Genomic DNA, 21,458 nt, shown 5'->3' on the forward strand with positions numbered 1-21,458 from the left:
TGATTGAATATCAGCAGTGGGATCTGGACGGGAAATTGACAGACAAATGAACAGAGGAATGTGACTTACTGGGGATGTTATAGACTTCAATCCTGTCCCGGATACCCCCTCCAAGTACACTCCTGCCAGCGGGCCTGTACCCGTTGTATTCGCCATTCTCCAAGTCAGGGACGTATTTGGATTTCTCCTCAAGGGGCAGATCGTAAAACTTGCTACCAAGGGCATACTGGCGGTCAACCTTCTCCTGGGGAATGCCAAAGTTGATGACGTAGAAGAATCCCTTAGTGCGGATAGCCTCGAGGAGGGTTTGGGCGAGCTCCTTGCGGCCTTCAGGATTGTTGAATTTGGATAGATCAATGGTGGCGACTAAGATGAAGAGTCAGTCTGTGCGCCCACAAGACAAAATAGAAAAGAGAGCAGACTCACGATCAGCCCATTCAAGATCCTCCTTGGTCTCGGGCACGTAGTCGTACTGGAAGATTTGAGGGACGGGGACGGGCATTTCGAGGGACGCCTGGTAGTATGTTTGGGAAAAACAACGGTGATTTGATTGTTCGATAAGCTACTCTCAATAAGTGTTCTTATGCCTTCATAAATACCTGCCCCTTCGTGTCAAGTTCTACCAAAGGGTTTCGCAGATATGAGCTGCATTACCAACATAATGACTCACGACACCGTTCGTGCTTGTATCAAGCCTTTATTTCATCCGTTTGACTTTGAGGGACCTGGCTCTAGTGCCGATGATTATTCACTCTTTGTCGGCTTTCCCATTCCCATTTCTGATTAAGCCCCAGGAACTACCCGGGTATTTCTAAAAATACAAATTTACAAAGATTATTAGTGTATACAAAGATGATAAGTGTACGGATACAGCAGGCAGCAGACGCATGGCTCTATTTTTGGTCAGCTTATTCGTTGCCAAGAGTCTTTTGCTTGGTGCTAATAAGCTGCCGGAAAGGTAAGCCCGGGCTGTAGTATAAACGTCGGTTGCTTGGGACCAAATGCCCATCACTAGATGGCAAAATTGGTCAGTAGAGTAGAGACGTTAGCAATCAAGGGCCAGGCCGATGGCGAATTAAGGGATTCTTATCGCAGAGATGCCGAGGAGATGTGGGCAATAATAATAGTAATCAGATACGACAGCAGAACACAAAAGATGGCGCAATTGATGACAACATTTCTTTGTTGACAACTTTGCAAGTCGGCGACCGCCGCCACGTCGCTCACTATTTATGAATGATGAGTTATCGAACCTATCGCGTCTTTCATTTACAGATTGTTCGATTCAACGCACTGAACAGCAAAAACATTCTATTAATGAGACCCGCTCAACGGACAAAAATGGACTATAAACCATCATTATCTCCCCTGGAACGCCGATCACGCATTCCAATCGGCAATGACAATGGAATTTGTTATATATATTTGATAAATTTACAACCTACTATGTCCATTCTTACTCTTCTCTCTCCCCTTCTCTTCAAGCTTTTTCGCGCATCCAGCCCCCAATAACCAACAATGATCAGACGTCATACCCCAGATAGGCAGATTCCCATTGGAAGCTAGTCATAACTGGCAGCGCGTAATAAGGGGAATTTTTCAAGGACGCTTCTTTGGCGCTTGACTGAAACTAATTTGACTGTCGCGAAAAGGTTCTGACGGACAACCGAAAGACATTAAGTATATGTCCGACATGGCGTGATTAACGGTTGTTCCAAAAGCTCCTAGTTGCTTTTAATCGATTTCTTATAAAAGACATATGGAGGAAGATCAATTGGACAAAGTCCACCGTTTCGCCCATCGTTCATTGTTGGAAACAAAGCAACAAATAGCAAGTCATTTGTTGGGTCAGCGACAAGCTATTGAGGAAAGTTTAAAAGAGAAGACAAGGTTAGCAAAATGGGTTTCATCAAGAATGCAAGGAAGAACAAGATTGTGAACGTCATAGTTGATGTTTTTGACTGGTATCGTAAGTTGGCGTCTGACACGAGGAAACCAGCTAATGAAGGTACAAAGCTGCACACTACAGCCAGAAGGAAAGGAAACTTCTCCGTAAACTCGATATCAACATTCTCATTTTTGCGTGTTTGAGTTGTCAGTGCTCCGTTTCTACCAGTTCATCCCGAAAATGTGAAGCTGATACAAAACATAGTCTTCTGTAAATACCTTGATCAAACAAATATCACAAATGCCTATGTGAGTGAGCATGGGAATGTCACACACAAGAGATTTATATGAGGTTGTCTTAGGTATCCGGTATGGAGGAAGATATCAAAGCAGGGGGAAATGACTTGAATTACTTCAACGTTGCTTGTATGTTTGGTACCACGCATACTGTTAGATGATAACTAACATCGCGACTTAGATTATACTGCTTGTGAGATTGAAGAGAGATTGAATTATACTTCATTCAGCTAACCATGCAATAGATGTTGTCGGCCAAATACCTCTCATTTCGTTACAGTCTAAGCCTGCTTTGTAAGTTAAATGGTGAAGTAACGGTTACATGATTGGTTAATAATCACATCAAGGGCACCTTGGCTCCTTCCTTCAATGGAAATTATCTGGGCCATCCTCACATTCTGCCAAGCTCGAGTGTCCAAGCCATGGCATCTTTATCTCCTCCGAGCTCTTTTGGGTTTCTTTTCCGCTCCCAGTTTTGGAGGCACACATTTAGTCCTTGGCTCCTGGTATCGAAAAGAGGAGCTTTTCAAGAGGGCTGGCGTCTGGTTCACAGGTAATTTCATTGGTAGTGCTGTTGGGTGAGTTTTTTTCTCATCCCTTTGCCTATTGTGAGGTTCCTTATGGCTTCAATAGTGGTTATATCCAAGCGGCGGCATACAAGAACCTCAACGGTGTTTATGGCCTGGCTGGATGGTAGGGATAATCGTATTTCCTGGGCTTGTGGATCATACTTATCTATTTTATCTGTTTATTTATAGGAGATGGCTTTTCATTTTAACCGGTGCTATCACTCTTCCCGTTTCTTTTATTGGGTTCGCCCTTTTTCCCGGATTGGTAAACAGCAAAAGGCGATGGTGGTTTACCGAGGAAGAACACGAGCTTGCCACAACCCGTTTGACGCACGACCATGGAGCCGATAATGGCGTGAACTTGCAGACTATCAAGAACGTCCTCAGGAAGCCAATGATTTGGATCTGCGTTCCCTCCTATGTGTAAGCATCTTCGTAATACTTGATGGGAAGAGGTGATTTGACACCTGCACAGCTGCCTGGTGCTTGCCTCTTACTGGACAGGCTATATGTCTCTTTGGTTGAAGGCCGACACCAATTACTCGGTTGAACTCATCAACGTTCTTCCTACGTTCGTGTACATTGTTTCAGCATTGTCTTCTTGGATCGGGACTACGCTGGCTGGCGCGATCAACATCCCATCTTTGTGGACATTACAAGCAGTAAGTCGAAAGAAAAAAAAGAAAAAAACATCTCTGGTCACCGCTGAACCGCCTTTCAAGTTCGGTATGATATTCCCTGCCATTCTTATGTGTATCTGGAACATTCCAAATGGCCTCAAGTTCTTTGCTTTCTACTTCTCAGGTCTTTCTCAGATGGGTTCGCCCATCTTCGTGAGTGACACAATTGCCGACGACTGAGTGGTTTCTGACGTCCGAGATACAGTATTCGTGGATAAATACCACTCTACGATCCAGCCCGGCCGAGCGAAGTTTGATTATCAGCTCGTGTATGACCATGGGATATTGTTTCTATATTTGGGTAAGTGTTTTCATGTTTGGCGCATGCACTTCCTGATCTGAGTTTAGGTACCTCTGTTTACTTTCCCCACTGTCGAAGCGCCAGAATGGAAGCATGGCTATCCACCAACAGTGGTCTTTGCTTTTGTGCAATACATCCTTGTACTCTTCGGTATGTGGTATATGAACCGAAATTCGGCTGTGCAGGAGAATCCCGAGAGCCCAGATATTGGGTTGAGTTACAGTAGATCAGAAGAGAGTTCTGTTTCTGAGAAAGACGAGAAGATAGACCCATTGGTAGAATGGGAGGCAGAGGCAGTGAATCAAGCTGGTAAACAAACATCGCGGGTTGGGGCTTAACAAATCGTGAAAGACGTAATATTCTTGTAACCCTCGGGCATACTATAAGTAAAAGGGCACCAAAACCCATTATGCATTTATACTTCACACATCCGACCCGGTTCTGAAGATGCCTATGAACGCCTGTCAGGTGTGAGCAACTGAGCTTAATATACAGATTAATCTACATTTGCCCGCTCATTCTCTGAGCCAGGCCTGGCTTCTAGCTTTCCTTTCTGCCGCCTTCTTCCTGAATCGATCCTGGATAGTTTATCAGCGAGCAGTAACGAACAGCTTCAGCTGCTGCTACGCACCATATCTTTTTTCGATATCTTCTTCTTTGAGCTCCCGCCCTCCTCCTCTTCGCGTCGCCGCTTAGCGGCCTCCTCAGCCTTCTGTCGTTCCCATGCCTCTACGTCGAAATAGTGACTGTTCATCCTTTTAGCCCTATTGTACTCGCTGAGGTGCTCGGGTGAATAGTAGTCCTGAGGAGTAAATTTGCCCGTTCGAGAATTGAAGGCTGCTCGTTGAGTAAGGGTAACGTCGGCTGGCATACCTAAGCCTCGCTGAGAAGGAGGAAGAAGGTGTGCAAGAGCAGGGTCAATATCAGGAAGCTGTCCAAACTCGGGATGCGATTCCTGAGGGACCGGGACAGGACCGGCAGGAAGGGGAGGTGGCTCATTGGGGAGAGGAGGTTGTGTAGAAGTTTGAGGCTGAAGTGGATTTGTCCAAGTCACCTCACCAGTCTTGGTGTTCCAGAAGTAGTAAGCTACATTTATTAATCATATAATTCACTATAAGCAGCTTCACTTGGCTCACCATTCTGCTCCGGAGACCAAACAGCTTGCCAGGGTTGCTCTTCTTCCTTCTCACTACCTTCGCCCTTCCCTCCATCATGTTCCTTCCCTTTCCCATTTCCGCCTGACTTGTCCGCTTCCCCAGGCAATCTTTCCGCCGAAGGGTCCCATTCTCCTTCGCTTTCGCTCCCGGAGGCGCTCTCTGCCTTGTCCGCATCCTCCGTTTCTGTAGATCTCGATGGAATCTCGGCAGGGGGCGGAGTTGGGGATGATGAAGCGCTTTCAACTGTGACTTTACGAGAAGCTGGGGACATGGCTGGCGGTTGTGGGTAATCAATGTGTCTTAAATGTGTCTTGGAGCAACAAATATAATAAATCGTGACACTTGTGGCGACAGGCGTGGGATAGATTCTTTTTGCTTTTCGGGATCAGACGTTTTTTAATTACGTTTGCTGTTTACTGCGATATCTATGTAGCCGCACCGGTGGTGTTCGGCATCTTTCTGTTACGTGACTCTCGCTTCCTCGTTCTCTTTTTCATATCTTCCTTGCAGTGTCAGCTAACTCATCTCTCCCGCATATTCCATTTACGTACCTGTTGCGCACTAGTATACCACTTACAATGGCGTAAGTCTTCACCAACCACTGTCTTTCAGCGGGCGTTTCTCCTTGCGCTCGCGTCTGGTGACTGCCCTCGTCTGTCCTAGCTAGCCGTGCTGATATGCAGATGCCTTCATTTGCTTTCAATTAGTTCAACTTGGGATATCATTTCTTCCGTCCTTTTTTTAGCAGTCTTCATCGCTGCCGTATGTACGTTCATCCCTTTGACTGCTCCAAATCCCTCAGAATGGTCAACCAATGTTTCTTTTTTCAGACTTCGGTTCGAAATTCGCCCACCTTCTTGATGGCCAAAAAACCTCCACGACATCCACTCTTCAATCTCGAGGTGTCTCATATGACCCCACCGCTTCTCGAGTAAAAATTCAGACCAATCGTGCTGCCCCTAGTCGGGAGGAGTACATTTCAAATATGCAGGGAGCGTTTAAGAGAGGAGCGCACAATATTAAGGCACACAGCAATGCCTTTGCGTTCAAAAAAGGAAGTCCCGAGGGTTCTCCGTAAGTTGTACCATTCGTCAGTTGGATTTCCCAGCTAATGACTGTTGGATATTCAGTTCACTTGAGAAGAAGGGATTCGTTAGGACGAAGAAACTTGACTAAAATTGTAGTCTCCCATAAGTCGCCGACATGACGATGATGGAAGTAGATGAGAGAAGCCCACACAGTACAGACATAGCATGTTAAGTCGCCAATACCCAAATGTAGCCTTTGATAACCTAGTCTAAACATTTTTGCATACTGCAGCAGATAACCTTGCAAAAGGGTTCATATGCAAATTAAATGTCAAAAACTCCAAAAAGACCCAAAAGTTATCAGTTACAACTACTATCCTACACCCTAGACCATACATATTTCATTTTCTGCCCTTTTCACGCTGAAAACCCTTGGTAGGTCCAATTACGCTCACCGCCACTCGCATTTTCATTTCCTCCTCGGTTCCCACCTGCATGATTATCGTTGGGCTTTCGGTCCAGACCGTTACCAATGCAGTCAAAGAGCGCCCAGTCACTCATGCCCATGTTCGCATCGTGTCCCATCCCCGAACCCATCCCACCGCCCAAATTCATTCCCAAAGAGAGCGCATTCATCCCACCTAAGTCTGTGCCGTCGAGCATGCCCATCCCTTCATTTCCCGTATTCCACTCTGACCCATTGTTGTTACCTATGGCGTACGGATATTGGGACTGAGGATCTTGAATATATGTTGCAGACGCTTGATGAGAGGCAGAATAGTCGAATGTGGGTTCCGAGCCATCAGGCGCACAGAGGGGGGTTTGCGTATCGGTATCAATACCGAATGAAGATAACAGTCTGGATGAAAAATCAGTCATTTTCTTCCTTGAAGCTGAAGTAAGCTTACGAGAAGAAATCATCTTTGATGCCTAATCCACCTCCAACGACATGATTAAAACCACCGTCATTGTCAAGATAAGCATCCGAAGTCCACTGTCCGGCATGCATATCACCTACTGTGGCACCAGATTGCTTCCAATCTTCGGATTTTGGGTGTTGGCTTGACATATCCGTGACAGAACGGCCAACCATTGTGCCCAAACCAGACTTCAGAAGACTAATATTGGTACCATCAGCAGCCCCAGGTTGATTAAACTCCATTGCCTTGTTCGCCTGTGCCGAGCACTCTTCGTTTTTGACACTAGCTCCTCCTGAGCATGTCACGTCCGCCGCATACAAAGCTTGCATAGAAGCAGGCGGTTCTTGCCTGCCCAATTGTTCTGGGCGGCTAGACGTGTCATGTGGAAAATTGACCATGTGGAGGAATTGCGACATTATGTCTACAGGAGGTTCGGACTGAGGCGTTGGATGATGAGGGGCAGGGGATTGGAAGGGTTTGGGCTGCGAACGCTCACTGATGATTGGCGGGAGGGCTTTGGGGGTACTAATCTGGGACTCATCGTTCTTTCTGGCTTCCCATGCAGCAACGAGCTCTTTGAATAGCTTCTCATGTCTTTTGGCACCCCTGAACCTTTCACCCCAAACACCAAGAGATATCTCACATTGACGAATGGCGTTCTCCGCCCGGCGTCGGTCATGTTCAGAAAAGTCTGTGGGTAATGTAGTGACCACATGAAGGAGTGTCATGCCAGCCAAAAAGATCCGGTAGAACCGCCAGGTAGACAGTTTAGAAGGATCAATGGCGGGTTGGAGGTAAGCGTATTGAGTCTATTCACATCGTCAATATAAATCAATTCACATCCCGCAAAAAGGGCTTACTTCGCAGAGGGCGGCCGCTGACTCTAAACACAGCGATACATACTCTCTTCGCGCCCGTCGGCTTGCCACAATAGGCCTCAATAACATCTGTACGCAATTATGATACTCGAGCTCCCAGTGCTCTCTTGGTAGCAAGGGAATCTGTACACCGGGAGGAGGATCGGGGTGACAAGCTCGCCATTGATCAAGACGAACTAATAGATTGTCCACTTCGGGTATGGACTGCCGTTCAGCGGTTAGAATGTTCTTGGTAGGAATGAGAGGCTTATCAAGACGATAGATAGCATCCCTACACGATCCTCGTTAAGTAGGGTATCGACATCTACATGACGAAAAAAAAAAAAACTCACTGGATCAGCTGCTTCAGCTGGTTCAGTCGTATATTATGGATTGCCGATGTCATGCTCGTAACAGGCCCATATCCATCTGCGTACTCATCCCCCGGTCTCTTTCCACTCATCATATCAAGCTGCCGACTCTGCATAGCGGCAAGGACTTTGGGTTGATTGAAGTCCACATCAACATTAAGTGGGAGCTCAACGTCGATATCGCGGTCTTGGATGCCCGATGGCCTGCCAAGCTGTGCGGACATCATTCTGCAAGCAGAACGTCAGACAAATCCCACTAAATAATCAGGGAACGTACCGATCAAGGGAATAGACAGCCCAGAATACTCTCTTCTTCATTTCATACCTTTTTGGATCCTTTTCCCTTTCGGCCTTGGACCTGGTTCGGCGGTGTAAACCCAATTCCACGGCAGTCCGCATTGATAGACCACCGACTTGCCAGACTGACACTTCAGCCGTAGGGTGACGGAAGCTGTAAATGGTTAGGAGGGCGAGGGCCTGGACAGTCGCGAGGGAATGATGAGATGTAAGTGTCGAGAGACAAGCAACGGCAGCGTTGTAGTACACCTAAGACTCAAATCAGCACATTCGCTTCATTGAAAAATCAGTAATTGCTCACTTCATGAGATACAGCGCCCTGCAATTTTTCTCCCTCGCTGAGTCTAGCGCCGTACCCGTAGCACAACCATAAGAAAAACGATGCCAAATTCCTTCTTTCATCTTCGCCGGTACCTACACCCCAAAGCGGCCTGCCTTGGCAGATAGCCTCCCTATTTTCGTGCCAATGTCTTACAGCCTGCCAGTCGAAACACCCATACCTGGATTGAACGTGGTCGTACACAAGATCGAGATAATGGGCGGCCAAAGCTGCAGGAGGCAGGGGAGGCGTAGGGTGGTGGAGAGTATATTCAAGAGCGGACTGGACAGAAGCAAGTTCCGGTGGGGCAAGATAGGAGAAGCGAGAAAGATGCGATGGTTGGGAACGATCTCGTGGTCGTCGCAAAGCGCTTACGCAAAACATTAGCGATGCAATGATAGGCACGCATATATCACTTACGTAGCACAAACCCTTGCCCAATTAACACCTGAAGATGGCCCCACATAGACAGGCTCCTCACCCCCACCAAGACTTAACATTCCAATGCCCAAGGCGAAGTCCTCTTCATCACCTTCTTCGTCGTTCTCCGACTCACTCGTGAGAGCACCACTTCCCAAGTTAATATCTCCTGCATGGCGAGTGCTTATATCGTCAGTCTTCATGAGCGGCGTGGCAACAATCTGTGAAGTCCCGGGGCCAGCACCAACAATCGGAGTTGCAGCTTGCCCACCCGACATGAGACCGTTATCGCCTATCCTGAGCGGACCGGGAGGGTATACAGCATTGAGCTTATCGACTGCAGCCTCTCTGGCTTTCTCGGGCATATGTATGTCATCGGCGGCAAACTGAGACCTGGGGTTAAGTTTACGGAGCTCCAGTTCAAGGGCAGCACAACGTGATTCCAGCTGTGAGACGTATCTGCAGGACCTGGTATCAGCACATTTCAACTATGCGGCAGGCGTACTTACTCGAGGAGGAAGATCTCATTTGGGGTTCTCTCAAGGTAGATGCATTCTTTCTTTGCGCCCAGACAGTTGGTACATGTGGGGACTGGACTTGAACCTGGTGGCGCTGGCACACACTTATAATTGCAGCCACCAATTAGAGATGCTCATAGCTAGCGATGATAAGACTCACTCGCGCTTTGCGCTCTTTGCATCTCAGACATGCGATAGCATTTCTCTTTGGGGCGATAGATCGTTTCTTGCTGCCTGTCTGGGCCGAGCTGGAGGAGGAAGCACGGTTATCGGGAGGCATGATCGGGTATATATAGAAAGCGCGAGCGATGGAGGAGGTATTTATTGGTGTGAATTATGGTTGCGGAAGGAAAGAGCCATACATATGTGTCGTGTGCCGTGTTGTGTTGTAAGAATAGAGAAGGTAGCCGGAAAAGTGTATTTGTACAAGGTTATGTCCGGAATAATCGGGAAGCAACTATCTATGATCGTCGGCTCATACACTCTTTTGCACGTCACTTCCACTATTTCGTAGGCCTTCCGAAACTCGGAGTCGTTGGCGGCCTGTGGGCAGGAGCTGTTGGCAACTCTCTGTAATAAGGAAATGGCGACTGGTGGATGTATGTTGTCGAGTACAAGTCAGAGCAGAATAGTGCCGTCGTATGTCACCATCTAGCAAGTGAGATGAGACTCCGACGCTTTTTCCATATTTTTGCTTCACGATTGTTTTTACAACAGGGGTCTCATACGGAACTCTCACCACAACATATACGATGATTAACATATATCAAGCGTCAGAATGTTCTGTACATTAATTAGACAGTGCAAGGCAAAGATAGACTACCATATGCATACATTGCTCACGCGATCACACTAGCTAGCTATCTGGAAATGCATGACTTAGAAATGGAGAATGATCTTTTCTTGTAAATAATGATAATGAATCATGGACCAAAGATTCCAGATGGATGACCGTCACTCTTCGCTGACCAGCTCGTGATAAATGTACAAACCACCTCTATGACGTCCCCCGACAACTCCCTGATACATTTCTTAACATGTTGACATCCTACGCACCTACACCATTGGAATAAGGCACTTCATGGAAAAGGTAAGACTGGGTCTCATCAGCTCTGTCCAAGTAATTGCATACTGGATACGACTTACCACGGACTCTCCAAAGTGACTTCTCCTGATCACCTCGGCCAATACTCGGCTCACATCAATCACCTCGATCTTCTCGCACTTCTCACAGTTTTCCGATTGAGGGATGGTGTTGGTAATGATCAACTTTTCCATTCCACTCTCGCTGATCACCTTCAGCGCATTGCCGCTAAGAATACCGTGTGTAGCAAAGGCATAAACCTTGGTGGCCCCGGCTTCCAAAAGGTTCTTAGCAGCAAGACCAAGAGTGCCACATGTATCGGCCATATCATCGACCAGGATGGCAATCTTGCCAGTGACGGAACCGACTAAAACCATACGGGAGACTTCATTGGCCTTTTTACGTTCCTTGTGGAAAAGCGCAAACTCGACATTTAATCGGTCGGCAATGGAAGTGGCTCTATGGATGGTGTCAGGAATAATCCCACATGACGATCTGCTTTGCGCACCGCTTGGCACCACCGGCATCCGGGGAGACGATGACACAGTCATGAACATCAATGTTATTCCGCATATATTGAATCATCGAAGGTTCGGCATAGAGCTATAGATTATAGTTAATAAATGTGTCACATAGGTGATGTCCAAAACTTACGCTGTGAAGAGAGACAGGGCATGCAACAATGCCTTCAATTAATGTCAACTGTTCAAAATTGAAGATTTTTGGACTTACTTGTCAACAGGGACATCAAAAAATCCTTGGATCTGAGACGCGTGCAAGTCCATAGTCTACCAAGCCATATTAGCGGTATTCACAGGAACTTGGTGTCAATCAGCTGACAATAACGTGGTCGCAACCTGCTTCCCTCAACATGTTGGCTACAAGCTTAGCAGTGATGGGAGCTCGGGATTTGTCCTTCTTATCTTGTCGCGCATAGGGGAAATGAGGAATGATGGCTGTGATTCTTCTGGCAGAGGCAATCTGCAAAGGCTGAGTCAACTACCTAACGATAATCTAATGGATAGAGACACTTACCTTGCAAGCATGAATCATGATACAAAGTTCCATCAAGTTAGTGTTCACAGCCCCCGCACCCTAACAATTCCGTCAGTTTCATCATTTACCCAATCACTGCATCCATATTCCAGCAAATCACCACTCACAGTGTTCAAGATGTATACATCGCAATCTCGAACACTCTCCACTATAGTGACCTTGGTCTCACCCGAAGGTGGTTGGCTGATGTTGGCTCGTGCAAGAGGTATTCTCAGTCTAACCACGGTGAATGAGCGCCAGCACTCGATTGCAGAACCTATGATTGAAGAAAAGAAACGTACCGCTTGGCGATGAGAGCAGCAAGCTCAGGGTGAGAGGAACCTGTTTCTTGATTAGCAACAGAGAAACGAATAGAGAGTGTCTGTGTCATACCAGAGAAGAGCTTGATAGTGGAATACGCAGCAGATGCCATATTACGTGGTTGCTTTCGGATGAGGCCGGTCCGTGGAGATGGAGGGACAAAAGGGGTATTGGAGAGCGGCAGTTTGGATATGTCTGATATTTGAAGACGTATTTAGAGTATTTCGAACTGATGCTTCGGTAAAATAGTCGTTGCAAGCAAAGGGGAAGTAAGTACAGCAGTCCAGCAAAAGGAGAAGGCGGAATGCGAATTAGCCGGGGAGCTGGATGGGAAGTTTTTGCTCAAAATGGAGGAGTAATTGAGTCGGGAGTGTTGTCAAAGGGTATGAAGGCGGGAAGGGGAGTAAGGTGGTAGTAGATCGTGTAAGACGTCGTAGAGATTTTGGTCTTTGAAGGCTCCCAACAGATTTCTGGGAACCAACCAAAATTCTGAGAGAGTGACAATCGTCCGGGGCGCAAAAGCGGGGGCCACAACCACCAAGCTAGGATAACCCCGGAAACTCCGCCAGCCGGGGGATTCAATTCAAGCAAGCAGCAGAGTACTAACTTCCTCTATCCTATTTTAGTTGAATGAATGTCGCCTGCTTGATTCTTTCGGAGTGGATACAGGATATGTTTTGCGTTTTTTTACAGGAAGGATGGAGACAATGATTGAAACGGTGCTGTATTTAAATATTCTTGTGATCAACCTGTATCTATTATTATTGCGAATAGAACAATCCTCCACCCCTGCCTGTATGTCACCGCCCGTGCATTGGATCGAAGTTCCAAGCTTCTTTTTCTTCTCATTGCTTCTCATTTTTCAAGGTTTTCGGCGGCTGTCAAAGCCCCTTCCCACAACAACAAAGGACCTTCGTACTTGGCACGTTCGATATTGTTAGGTGTTTACTACTGTCTACTGTGCGTCGACTGATCCATCCGGTCCTGCTTTTATTAATTTTCCGTTCCCGATTGGATCTTCAGTAACTATTTGGTCGTCGTCTTAACTCTCAAGCAAGCTCTACGCTATGCATAAACACATGCTATTTTCCCACTGATAAGTATATACACTTATAAGTATAGGTCTCAAATGATGTGTGTGGTGAGAAGAAGGAGGAGGGCAAATCATCATAATGTCCGCTCTAAACATTGCCTAAACCCCTCATCAACAACTCCAAATTACACCTCTCGATGACGATTCTTACCGTAGTGCTGATTGTCGTAAAGAAGGTGGCTTCACATTGACAAAGGATACGGGCGGCAATGATAACACTTCCACTCATCAACAGAGACGATGGCGTAGTGGTGCCGTACAATCTCTTCTACTTAGTTGATGAATGCTTTGCTTGCCATAGCATGACGTACATCCATCACAGCCGACAACTATCTCTATACATCTACGCGGGCAATTATCGCGGTTTTGAGAACCGCTTTGGCAACAAAAATCCTAGCCATAATTAAGTTCAAGACTGATTTTGACCACCACAACTCTATATCGAAAGAACGCTTGTACTATTTTTAAATATAGTTTGTCATGCCTACTATGCAAAACAACCATCATTTAGTTGACGTATCATATTTCCGCCGCTCAGTCAAGACGTATCGTATCGCGTATGTCCGCCGATTTTTCTTTTGCCTTCGGCGTCCGGAATTATTTAGGTCCAAGATCTGAGGTTAGACTTGACACCCAAACTTGCTCACGTCATCAAATCACCGAAAAATGCTTACGTAGTCGGCAGCCAGCAGGAGGACCAAGAAGATGATTTGACGGACGCGGCGGATGGACCAGAAGAACGAGAGAATTCCGACGCGAACTTCTACTAAGTCGTTTTCTTTCCGTCCTCGATGGCTTCGGAATCATGATCCTTGGCCCAGCTTGGCTAGGTCCAGACTCCAGAAGAGTCCTTGGTTCTTTGGGTTCCCTGCCATTTTATCGTAATTTATTATAGACGGCAGAGTAAATAAATACATGCCATGGTGGTAAAGTATCTATTTTCCTGCTGCGAATGTACCCTTCAGGACACCCAAGGTGGTAATGGATGAGGGACCGCCGGCATCATGAAGTCACAAAATCCACTCGCGATTCTAAGCAAATCTCTTAAATCTTGAATCATCATTATGATGCAAGCAAGTTAAAGCGGTCTTAAAGCGTTCTTGATAATACCGAGAAGTGAAAAAAAGTATCTGTTATCCGCTGCCATGTCCCGCCGGCACTCCCAGGACCGCTGCACGGGAAAAAGGCATTAGGAGAAGAAGGAACGCGAGTGCTGATGGCGAACTGACGCAGATGACGATGGACGAGGAGTAGAAGGAAGAACTGTCCTCGAAGACTGGAGAAGTTGTACGCGCTACGTACTTGTAGGCTATTCAAGGATCTCGCTCTCGTTATGCTCTCATTCCGTTGCTGAATGCCGATGCATGCATGCGTGCAATTTCTTGCACTTTTCTATGCGGATCTTATCTTAAACGCCAAGCATCCCTGTTTACGCCGCGCCTAAAGGTGTTATGTAGAAGAATACTTGTACTGTAACAAAGAAGTACATGTTTATATAGCGGGAAAGTCACGGCATTGACTACTGGAGGCTGACCGTCGGAAGTGGTCGATTGCATGACGAAGGATGCATGGAGCGCCGAATTAGAGCCGGTGGAGGACGGCCACCTGGGAGTTCTCGACAAGCGACATCGATTTTCCCCGAGAGTGCCCGAGGACGAGAAACGTATGCCCGACGACAAGCCAGACTTCTGTCAGCAAGTAGAATTGACTCACCTTTTTATATTTGCTGTCAACAATCACTCCCGCTCCTTATTCTTGTCTCTTTACTTCTACTTTCCCCTTTCCCCCAACTTCACCCCACCCATCCACCGTCTTTTCCTGCACTCCCGCCTCCATTTTCAAACTCCACCCCATACCAAACACAGCGCGTCATCGAAAATGAGAGTGGCAAGGTCCACAAATTTGTTGCCCGTCACTACTTTTCTCATATCCTCAGTTTTCCTTTCCATCGTTCTTCCTACTCGTACTGCCGCTTCTCCCTCACCCGCTGTGGACAAGAGATTGGAGTTTTTGTTAGCGAGGCATGATGGAGAGGATGATAGTATGGACATGGATGTGGATGAAGTGAATGCTTCCACGGAGGATACGCCGGCCGTCGACGACGCTATGGCCTCGGCCAGCATCAGTTCGGCCATCACTTCCTCCTCTGAAGCCTCTACCCCTAATTCCTCTGCGCCTTCGCATGAACACTCTCATGAGTCTCATGGAGCGGAGAAGGCACCTGATCCCCATTCCCATTCCCACAGTGCTGCTCTCGAAATCCTCAATGATACCGACATTCACCGATGGCATCAGTTTCCGCCAACATATCTCGACGCAGACTTCCGACTTGATGCTGATTCAGCAATTTTTGGTGAGGAGTTCGATGACTCCTGGAATCTTGAGGAGGTTGAGAGCCATAAGGGCCTCGCACTTGTTCATGCGTTTTTAATGGGCTTGGCATATTTTGGGGTGTTGCCCGTAGGTGAGTGATTAAAATCCCACTGGGCCGCGTGCCTGGGCGAATTAGTCAGCGCGGCTCGGCTCAATTATGCATGATGAACGGACGTCACTAATACAACTATCGTAGCGCTTGCTCTTCGAGCAGCCGATCACCCTGCTCACTACCTCGCCAGCATCGCCTCTCTCACCATCGCTGTCCTTGGTTGGCTAGCTGGTGCCGCGTACAATGCTGCCACTCCCAATTAGTAAGCTCATTTGGCCGATGTGGTTTCAATCAAAGGATCCGCTGACGTCAACTCGGACCAATTAGCTATGAAGGCGCTATCTACCCGAAATTTGTCAACATCCTTCTTTTGACCTCGATCTGTTTCACCGTTTTCGACTCTCTCGAACTCATCAAGAGAGGTATTGCTTTCTACAGACGTCATGACCGGACTTGGAAGGGTTTCTACAATGATGTCCTCCGCTCTCCTGGATCCATCTCCGACGAGAAGTGGCCTGCCACTAGATATGAAATGGTTGGACTAACCGATATTGATAGTGATGAGGAGATAGGACGTGACAGGGATCGAGACGATCATATCATGTTTGCTATCGGCGACAATGAGGACAATGAGCATCATGTTGCCGAGCCGGAGCACATGGATAGTACGGGCGAAATTCACCACACTCATGAATCCCAGGGTTTTGATGAGCACGAAATCGCTCGCAGTCTTTTGAAGGGCAGCAAACCTCGCCGTCCTTCAATTGTCATCCGTCAATTCAGCTCCCCATCTCGCACTTCTACTGGCTCTGAGGGCACTCTTCAGGATACCCCTCATAGTTCATCTTCCTCTTCTCGCGGTTTTCCCCACAAAGCTTCTCAGCTTGGTGCCTACGATGCTCATTCGTCTCACCGCGAAGATCGCCATGATGCCATGCGAGCCCACAGTGATGAGCAAAATAACAGGATTTGGAGGAGTGCTCAGGCCAAGGGGCCTTTGAGGGCGTTGGAGGTTGTTTTGACGTGGGTTAGGAGAACTCAAATCATTTTTGCATACGTCACTATGCTTGCCGGGATTGTCACGTACACCGTAAGCAATTGCATCATATCCTAGGGACATGTAACTGACTTTTATAAAGGGCATGTGTCGAGCAGGTCTTATCAACAGTTGTGCAGCCCATTACATTAAAGGAAGCATCTTCTTCTGGTACGGTGTTCTCACTTTTGCTCGATACCTCGGTGCCTACGCCGATTTGGGCTGGGCTTGGAACCGCCGCCCCTCTCAAAACAGCGTCTCTGCTGAGATGGTCGAGTGTGCTGTCATTTTCACTTACGGTATCACCAACACTTGGATGGAAAGGTTTGGTGCTGCTCCTGGATCCCCATACACTGTCAAGCAAGTCCAACACATTTCTATTGCGGTCATGTTTTGGTTCGCTGGTCTTTCTGGGATGTTTCTTGAATCCCGATGGGTCAGAAGAGTCCTTGCCTCAGTCATGTCCACCGGAAGGAGCTCTACTGAAGAGCCTGCCACCTATGCCTTTAGTTTTAACCCTCTTCCTGCACTCACCATCGGTGTAGTAAGTCAATCACAATGCTATGTGTTTTAATCACTCACTGACATCCTTATAGACTGGTCTTGCCATGGCCGCTCATCATCAGACATATGTTTTTCAGGTGCAGATTCACTCTTTGTGGGGTATCCTTCTCGCCGGTGGCTCCCTCTTCAGGTGCCTCACCTACATATTCCTCCATGTTTCTCCTCCTGTTCACTCCGCTTTGCCCTCTAGGCCACCTACAGAAATTCTCACATCTTTCGGCTGGGCTGCCGGTGGTATTGTTTTCATGCTCTCTAATGAGGAGATTTGTTGGTCCGCCATGCGTGCCGGCTGGGACGACATGATGGCTTTCCTGAATTTTACCATCGCACTCACGTGTTTCGTGTTCTGCTGGGCTGTTGTCATCATGGCAATCAAAGGTTGGGCCACTATGAGAATAAGGAAGGAAGAAGAGAGGCAAGAAGGTGTATCTGTTTAAATACGGGATAACAGTAGATGTGTCTATAGTAGCCTTGGAATAATTATAATTTACGAAGATGTCATTATTAATACGATCCTTTGTATGCCTGTCCATCCTTGGCAATCTTCGCCGTACATCCGTGTCATCTATTCCCTGCCCGTTGGGACTCCACTCACATAGCCTGTAATGGTTGATTTCTGATAAACGAATCAATATTGTTGATCTGTTTTTATTCATTCTGGTTACGGCACATGTCAACAAGCAGTAAGAAGTTCACCCTGAGCTTTATTTTCTCTGTTCAATATTCAGAGTTCCCCAGCGCAATGAACATTTAAAGCCCAGAAAACTAGATACTGGCAGTTTGGCTAGAATGGAGGAAGTCCATCTTTTACTTTTATTATACAGGGGAGAAACGGCCAACGAAGGAAACGAACGGCGCACCTTCATGATTCATGATCGGACGCGCCTACAACGCCGCCCAACGCGTTCGTCGTTCTTTCTGTCAGTCGTCAATTTCTCCATCACCATTTTGTTGTTGCTCACATCACATATCTCTCACCTTTACATCTCCTGCTTCCATCCGACCTTTCGCCTCTGCTTTCGGTGCGCCGCTAACATTATGGCATCCGGATCGTCATCGAATAATAAACTTATCTCGGCCACTGCCAAACATACCGATGCTGAGGGTTACGAAATGCCCTGGTATATTCGCTCCTAATTTCTTAACAAAGATTTCCAACTAATAACAATTTAAAAGGGTCGAGAAATATCGTCCGGTCCTTTTGGACGATATCGTTGGCAACTCAGATACCGTTGATCGGTTGAAGGTCATTGCAGAGGATGGTAACGTGCCGCATATCATCATCTCTGGTATGCCAGGTATCGGAAAAACCACTTCTATACATTGCTTGGCGCATGCGCTTCTAGGAGAAGCGTACAAGGAGGGAGTATTGGAACTGAATGCGTCCGATGAGCGGTGAGTCAAAGCAAGTTGATCAAGGGTAAATATTGATGTGGAAACAGCGGTATCGACGTAGTCAGAAACAAGATAAAGTCGTTCGCTCAAAGAAAAGTTACCCTCCCACCTGGAAGACACAAAATCATCATTCTTGATGAAGCCGATTCGTATGTGCAACTGCAATTCTATTGGTCCCTTGTAAACTGAAATTATTGGAAAAGAATGACAGCCGGTGCTCAACAAGCACTTCGTCGAACTATGGAAATTTACTCCAATACCACTCGATTCGCCCTCGCCTGTAACATGTCCAACAAGATCATTGAACCTATCCAAAGTCGATGTGCAATTTTAAGATATAGCAAGCTCAATGACGCCGAAGTATTAAAGCGGCTTAAGGAAATTTGCGATATGGAGAGCGTCCGTAATCTACCAGTCATAAGCAGTTCAGGGGCTGATGAAATTACAGATCAAGCACAATGATGAAGGCCTCGCAGCACTCATTTTCACTGCTGAGGGCGACATGCGTCAAGCAATTAATAATCTCCAATCTACGTGGTCAGGTTTTGGTTTTGTCAACCAAGATAACGTATTCAAAATTTGCGATCAACCCCATCCTATTGTCATTCGCCAAATGATCAAAGACTGCCAGCATGGCAAAATTGATGAGGCCCTTGCAAGAGTGAACGCACTCTGGGATCAAGGATACTCGGCGGTGGATATTGTTGTAACCGTATTCAGAGTTGTCAAGGGCATGGAGGAGTTGCCGGAGTACTTGAAGTTGGAGTTCATCCGGGTGCGTCGAAAAAGTGTAGCAGAGGACCATCCATGACTTAACTGATTTCACTTGCAGGAGATTGGCTGGACTCATATGCGTGTCCTTGAAGGCGTTGGAACGCTCGTCCAGCTGGGCGCCATGATTGCTCGTCTGAGCAAGTTCACTCTTCCTCCAAACGCCCTCAAAATATAGCCAGTTTAAAATCCTTTGTATGCAGCACTTCAAGCATTACAAATCTGATACATAAGGCACAGATCCCAAATAAGTTAATGAGACCAAATACTTTTACCCAATATCTATTCCTCGAACGCTCCTAAAGGTTGCCCAACTTTGACACTCTCGCCAGCCTTCAGGTGGAATTTCCACTTTTCAGGTGCCTCAAACACAAGAACAATTGTACTGCCCAACCTAAAGCCACCCATTTCTTCACCTGCCAAAAGGGGCTGCCCCTTCAATATGGATGCTGAATTGTATGTAGCTTCCGCGTAGGTCTTGGGAGGGTGAGTGAGGACACGTGTGTTTGTACGCAGGGCCTCATCGAAATTGACCTTGATTGAACCAACATTGGTGGCACCCACAGGAATCATTGAATAGAAGCCGTACTTCCAACGGCCGAGCAGAGCGACACGTTCGTTTAGCACAAACAAGTCCTTCATCCTATTGGCGATATATGGTGAGACGGAGAAAAGATCGCCGGTAAAGTGTCGACGACGCTCAACAATCCAAGTTGTGGGGGAATGGAATCGGTGATAGTCGCCAGGGGCGAGATAAATGACAAGGAAGAAGAGCTTGCTATGTTCGGATAAACTAGGCAGCTTGGTAGAACCATCGGTTTTGGAGTCAAGAGCACTGGTACCCAGGGATGCAGCAACTGACGCGTCATGCCCAACTGCTTGACCTTCTGGTGGATGACTGGCGTCTTCAATTTTGCCTACGGGCTGGGCCTCGGAGTAATCGGCTTGAGCTCTCTTTCGGCTGGGGCCTTGGCCAAGAAGAGCGGTGAGAGAGTAGGGAATATCGTTGATTTTAGCAAAGTGCTCATCGTCTACAACTTCAGCTTCAGAGTTACTGCGTGGAATGTCGATTGGTTGACCATGGAGATCGGATTGAGAGCCAAGAAGGGCCTCAAGAGAGTAGGTGATGCCCTTGACCTGTTCAACCCGCTCGCCGGCAATCTCTCCAAAATGAAGGACTCGGCCATCAGCCGGTGATACCTACATGAAAGACGTCAGTCAAGGAGCGAAGGAGACGGTAGTGACCGCAATATCAAGGCATACCATGGGAGCTTCAGCTATAGGTCTCACACCATCTTTGAGCTCTCGGTAGAAGAAATCTCCCAAGCTCTCATACTCTGTAAGGTCTTTGGGTACTTCATCAAGGTTACAACCAAAGATCTTGGCATATAGCTTGAAGCCAAACGGACGAAACCAAACGGGGAGAACAAGGCCGTTGAGATAACCCCACAATTGTGAAAGCGACCGCAATGGGAGAGCACCCATCACTCGTACCTGGGAGATTCATAAGTACAAGCATGTATTCGGAAATTGGCTGGCAATACATACCTGCCATGGTCCATCTACTCGATTTCCAGATCTTCTAATGACAGCTCCTTCTGGTCCCTGTGTTTCTACTTCAATTTCACCACGGGTTTGCTTGCGATACTGAACTGCTAGTAATACAAGCGCACCGAGAGCAATGGGAATAGGATACCATTTGGTGGGCGTAGACCAGGCTTGAGCCACCTTTTCTATTGGGAATGAGCCTTTGAGGCCTTGCAAAAGTTTACTTACCGTTCAGGGTTTTGCCTTTTGAGCTCTGGTGATTCTCCGCATTTTTCGTTGATCCTGGATTTCTGGGTTCCGCCTTGAAGTCTGATGGTTCAAACTTTGGGGGTTTTGTACTGTTCGATCTTACAAAGAGTCGAGCTGCAGCGACGGTCTCGCGGCGAAAACCGGCGCAGATAGGAGCACGCGCCGGATGCCGATAAGGAACGTTGACAGATCGCTTCAGGACTCGCCCATACTGTGGGAGAAACATGTCTATTGTGCGGCAGAAAGCTGCGTGGGGAAGAGTCGAGAGGAGAGGTGAAGCGATGGAAAGAAAAGAGCTTAAAGAGCCTCTCTACTC

General features: G+C 47.2%; 9 protein-coding genes across 9 annotated transcripts in view; 4 read left to right on the forward strand and 5 right to left on the reverse strand.

Annotated features, from left to right (window-relative positions):
• Nucleotides 1-694, reverse strand: part of CNG02390 (conserved hypothetical protein) — a 1,588-nt gene extending 894 nt beyond the window's left edge. The window contains exons 1-2 of the mRNA XM_571964.2: nt 427-694; nt 70-366 (exon numbers count right to left, since the gene is read on the reverse strand). Of these exons, the coding sequence (XP_571964.1) occupies nt 70-366; nt 427-502 (373 nt within the window). The 5' untranslated portion in view covers nt 503-694. The remainder of the gene's footprint in view (nt 1-69; nt 367-426) is intronic.
• Nucleotides 695-1,283: 589 nt separating this feature from the next.
• On the forward strand, nt 1,284-4,159 carry CNG02400 (biotin transporter, putative). Its single transcript, XM_024657557.1, has 13 exons — nt 1,284-1,969; nt 2,017-2,094; nt 2,153-2,196; nt 2,250-2,313; nt 2,366-2,377; nt 2,430-2,478; nt 2,532-2,762; nt 2,818-2,877; nt 2,943-3,176; nt 3,229-3,415; nt 3,476-3,586; nt 3,639-3,734; nt 3,782-4,159. Exons 1-13 carry the CDS (start codon nt 1,900-1,902, stop codon nt 4,070-4,072), a joined length of 1,527 nt encoding a protein of 508 aa, XP_024513233.1. The 5' UTR covers nt 1,284-1,899; the 3' UTR covers nt 4,073-4,159.
• On the reverse strand, nt 4,119-5,206 carry CNG02410 (hypothetical protein). The gene is made up of 3 exons (XM_571966.2): nt 4,871-5,206; nt 4,366-4,820; nt 4,119-4,312 (listed from the first exon to the last, which is right to left on the reverse strand). Exons 1-3 carry the CDS (start codon nt 5,160-5,162, stop codon nt 4,250-4,252), a joined length of 810 nt encoding a protein of 269 aa, XP_571966.1. The 5' UTR covers nt 5,163-5,206; the 3' UTR covers nt 4,119-4,249.
• Nucleotides 5,207-5,376: 170 nt separating this feature from the next.
• CNG02420 (hypothetical protein) lies at nt 5,377-6,798 on the forward strand. Its single transcript, XM_024657558.1, has 4 exons — nt 5,377-5,474; nt 5,599-5,657; nt 5,722-5,965; nt 6,022-6,798. The coding sequence occupies exons 1-4, from the start codon at nt 5,470-5,472 to the stop codon at nt 6,065-6,067; spliced, it is 354 nt and encodes a 117-aa protein (XP_024513235.1). The 5' UTR covers nt 5,377-5,469; the 3' UTR covers nt 6,068-6,798.
• On the reverse strand, nt 6,187-10,227 carry CNG02430 (hypothetical protein). Its single transcript, XM_024657559.1, has 9 exons — nt 9,782-10,227; nt 9,613-9,725; nt 9,104-9,562; nt 8,666-9,053; nt 8,345-8,613; nt 8,050-8,295; nt 7,700-7,988; nt 6,828-7,648; nt 6,187-6,778 (listed from the first exon to the last, which is right to left on the reverse strand). The coding sequence occupies exons 1-9, from the start codon at nt 9,899-9,901 to the stop codon at nt 6,337-6,339; spliced, it is 3,147 nt and encodes a 1,048-aa protein (XP_024513236.1). The 5' UTR covers nt 9,902-10,227; the 3' UTR covers nt 6,187-6,336.
• Nucleotides 10,228-10,437: 210 nt separating this feature from the next.
• On the reverse strand, nt 10,438-12,516 carry CNG02440 (ribose-phosphate diphosphokinase, putative). Its single transcript, XM_024657560.1, has 10 exons — nt 12,134-12,516; nt 12,043-12,082; nt 11,869-11,977; nt 11,741-11,800; nt 11,546-11,686; nt 11,438-11,493; nt 11,360-11,390; nt 11,214-11,308; nt 10,768-11,164; nt 10,438-10,717 (listed from the first exon to the last, which is right to left on the reverse strand). Exons 1-10 carry the CDS (start codon nt 12,171-12,173, stop codon nt 10,670-10,672), a joined length of 1,017 nt encoding a protein of 338 aa, XP_024513237.1. The 5' UTR covers nt 12,174-12,516; the 3' UTR covers nt 10,438-10,669.
• A 2,346-nt stretch (nt 12,517-14,862) lies between these two features.
• On the forward strand, nt 14,863-17,694 carry CNG02460 (cytoplasm protein, putative). Its single transcript, XM_571976.2, has 5 exons — nt 14,863-15,618; nt 15,724-15,841; nt 15,907-16,669; nt 16,719-17,159; nt 17,212-17,694. Exons 1-5 carry the CDS (start codon nt 15,033-15,035, stop codon nt 17,614-17,616), a joined length of 2,313 nt encoding a protein of 770 aa, XP_571976.1. The 5' UTR covers nt 14,863-15,032; the 3' UTR covers nt 17,617-17,694.
• A 455-nt stretch (nt 17,695-18,149) lies between these two features.
• CNG02470 (Activator 1 40 kDa subunit, putative) lies at nt 18,150-20,190 on the forward strand. Its single transcript, XM_571983.2, has 6 exons — nt 18,150-18,300; nt 18,356-18,574; nt 18,622-18,723; nt 18,778-18,973; nt 19,023-19,349; nt 19,407-20,190. The coding sequence occupies exons 1-6, from the start codon at nt 18,218-18,220 to the stop codon at nt 19,521-19,523; spliced, it is 1,044 nt and encodes a 347-aa protein (XP_571983.1). The 5' UTR covers nt 18,150-18,217; the 3' UTR covers nt 19,524-20,190.
• CNG02480 (phosphatidylserine decarboxylase 1 precursor, putative) lies at nt 19,607-21,418 on the reverse strand. The gene is made up of 4 exons (XM_571985.2): nt 21,122-21,418; nt 20,894-21,078; nt 20,609-20,839; nt 19,607-20,545 (listed from the first exon to the last, which is right to left on the reverse strand). The coding sequence occupies exons 1-4, from the start codon at nt 21,366-21,368 to the stop codon at nt 19,628-19,630; spliced, it is 1,581 nt and encodes a 526-aa protein (XP_571985.1). The 5' UTR covers nt 21,369-21,418; the 3' UTR covers nt 19,607-19,627.
• Nucleotides 21,419-21,458: the final 40 nt, after the last annotated feature.

Source organism: Cryptococcus neoformans (genome assembly GCF_000091045.1).
Source record: "Cryptococcus neoformans var. neoformans JEC21 chromosome 7 sequence".
Taxonomy (NCBI): domain Eukaryota; kingdom Fungi; phylum Basidiomycota; class Tremellomycetes; order Tremellales; family Cryptococcaceae; genus Cryptococcus; species Cryptococcus deneoformans.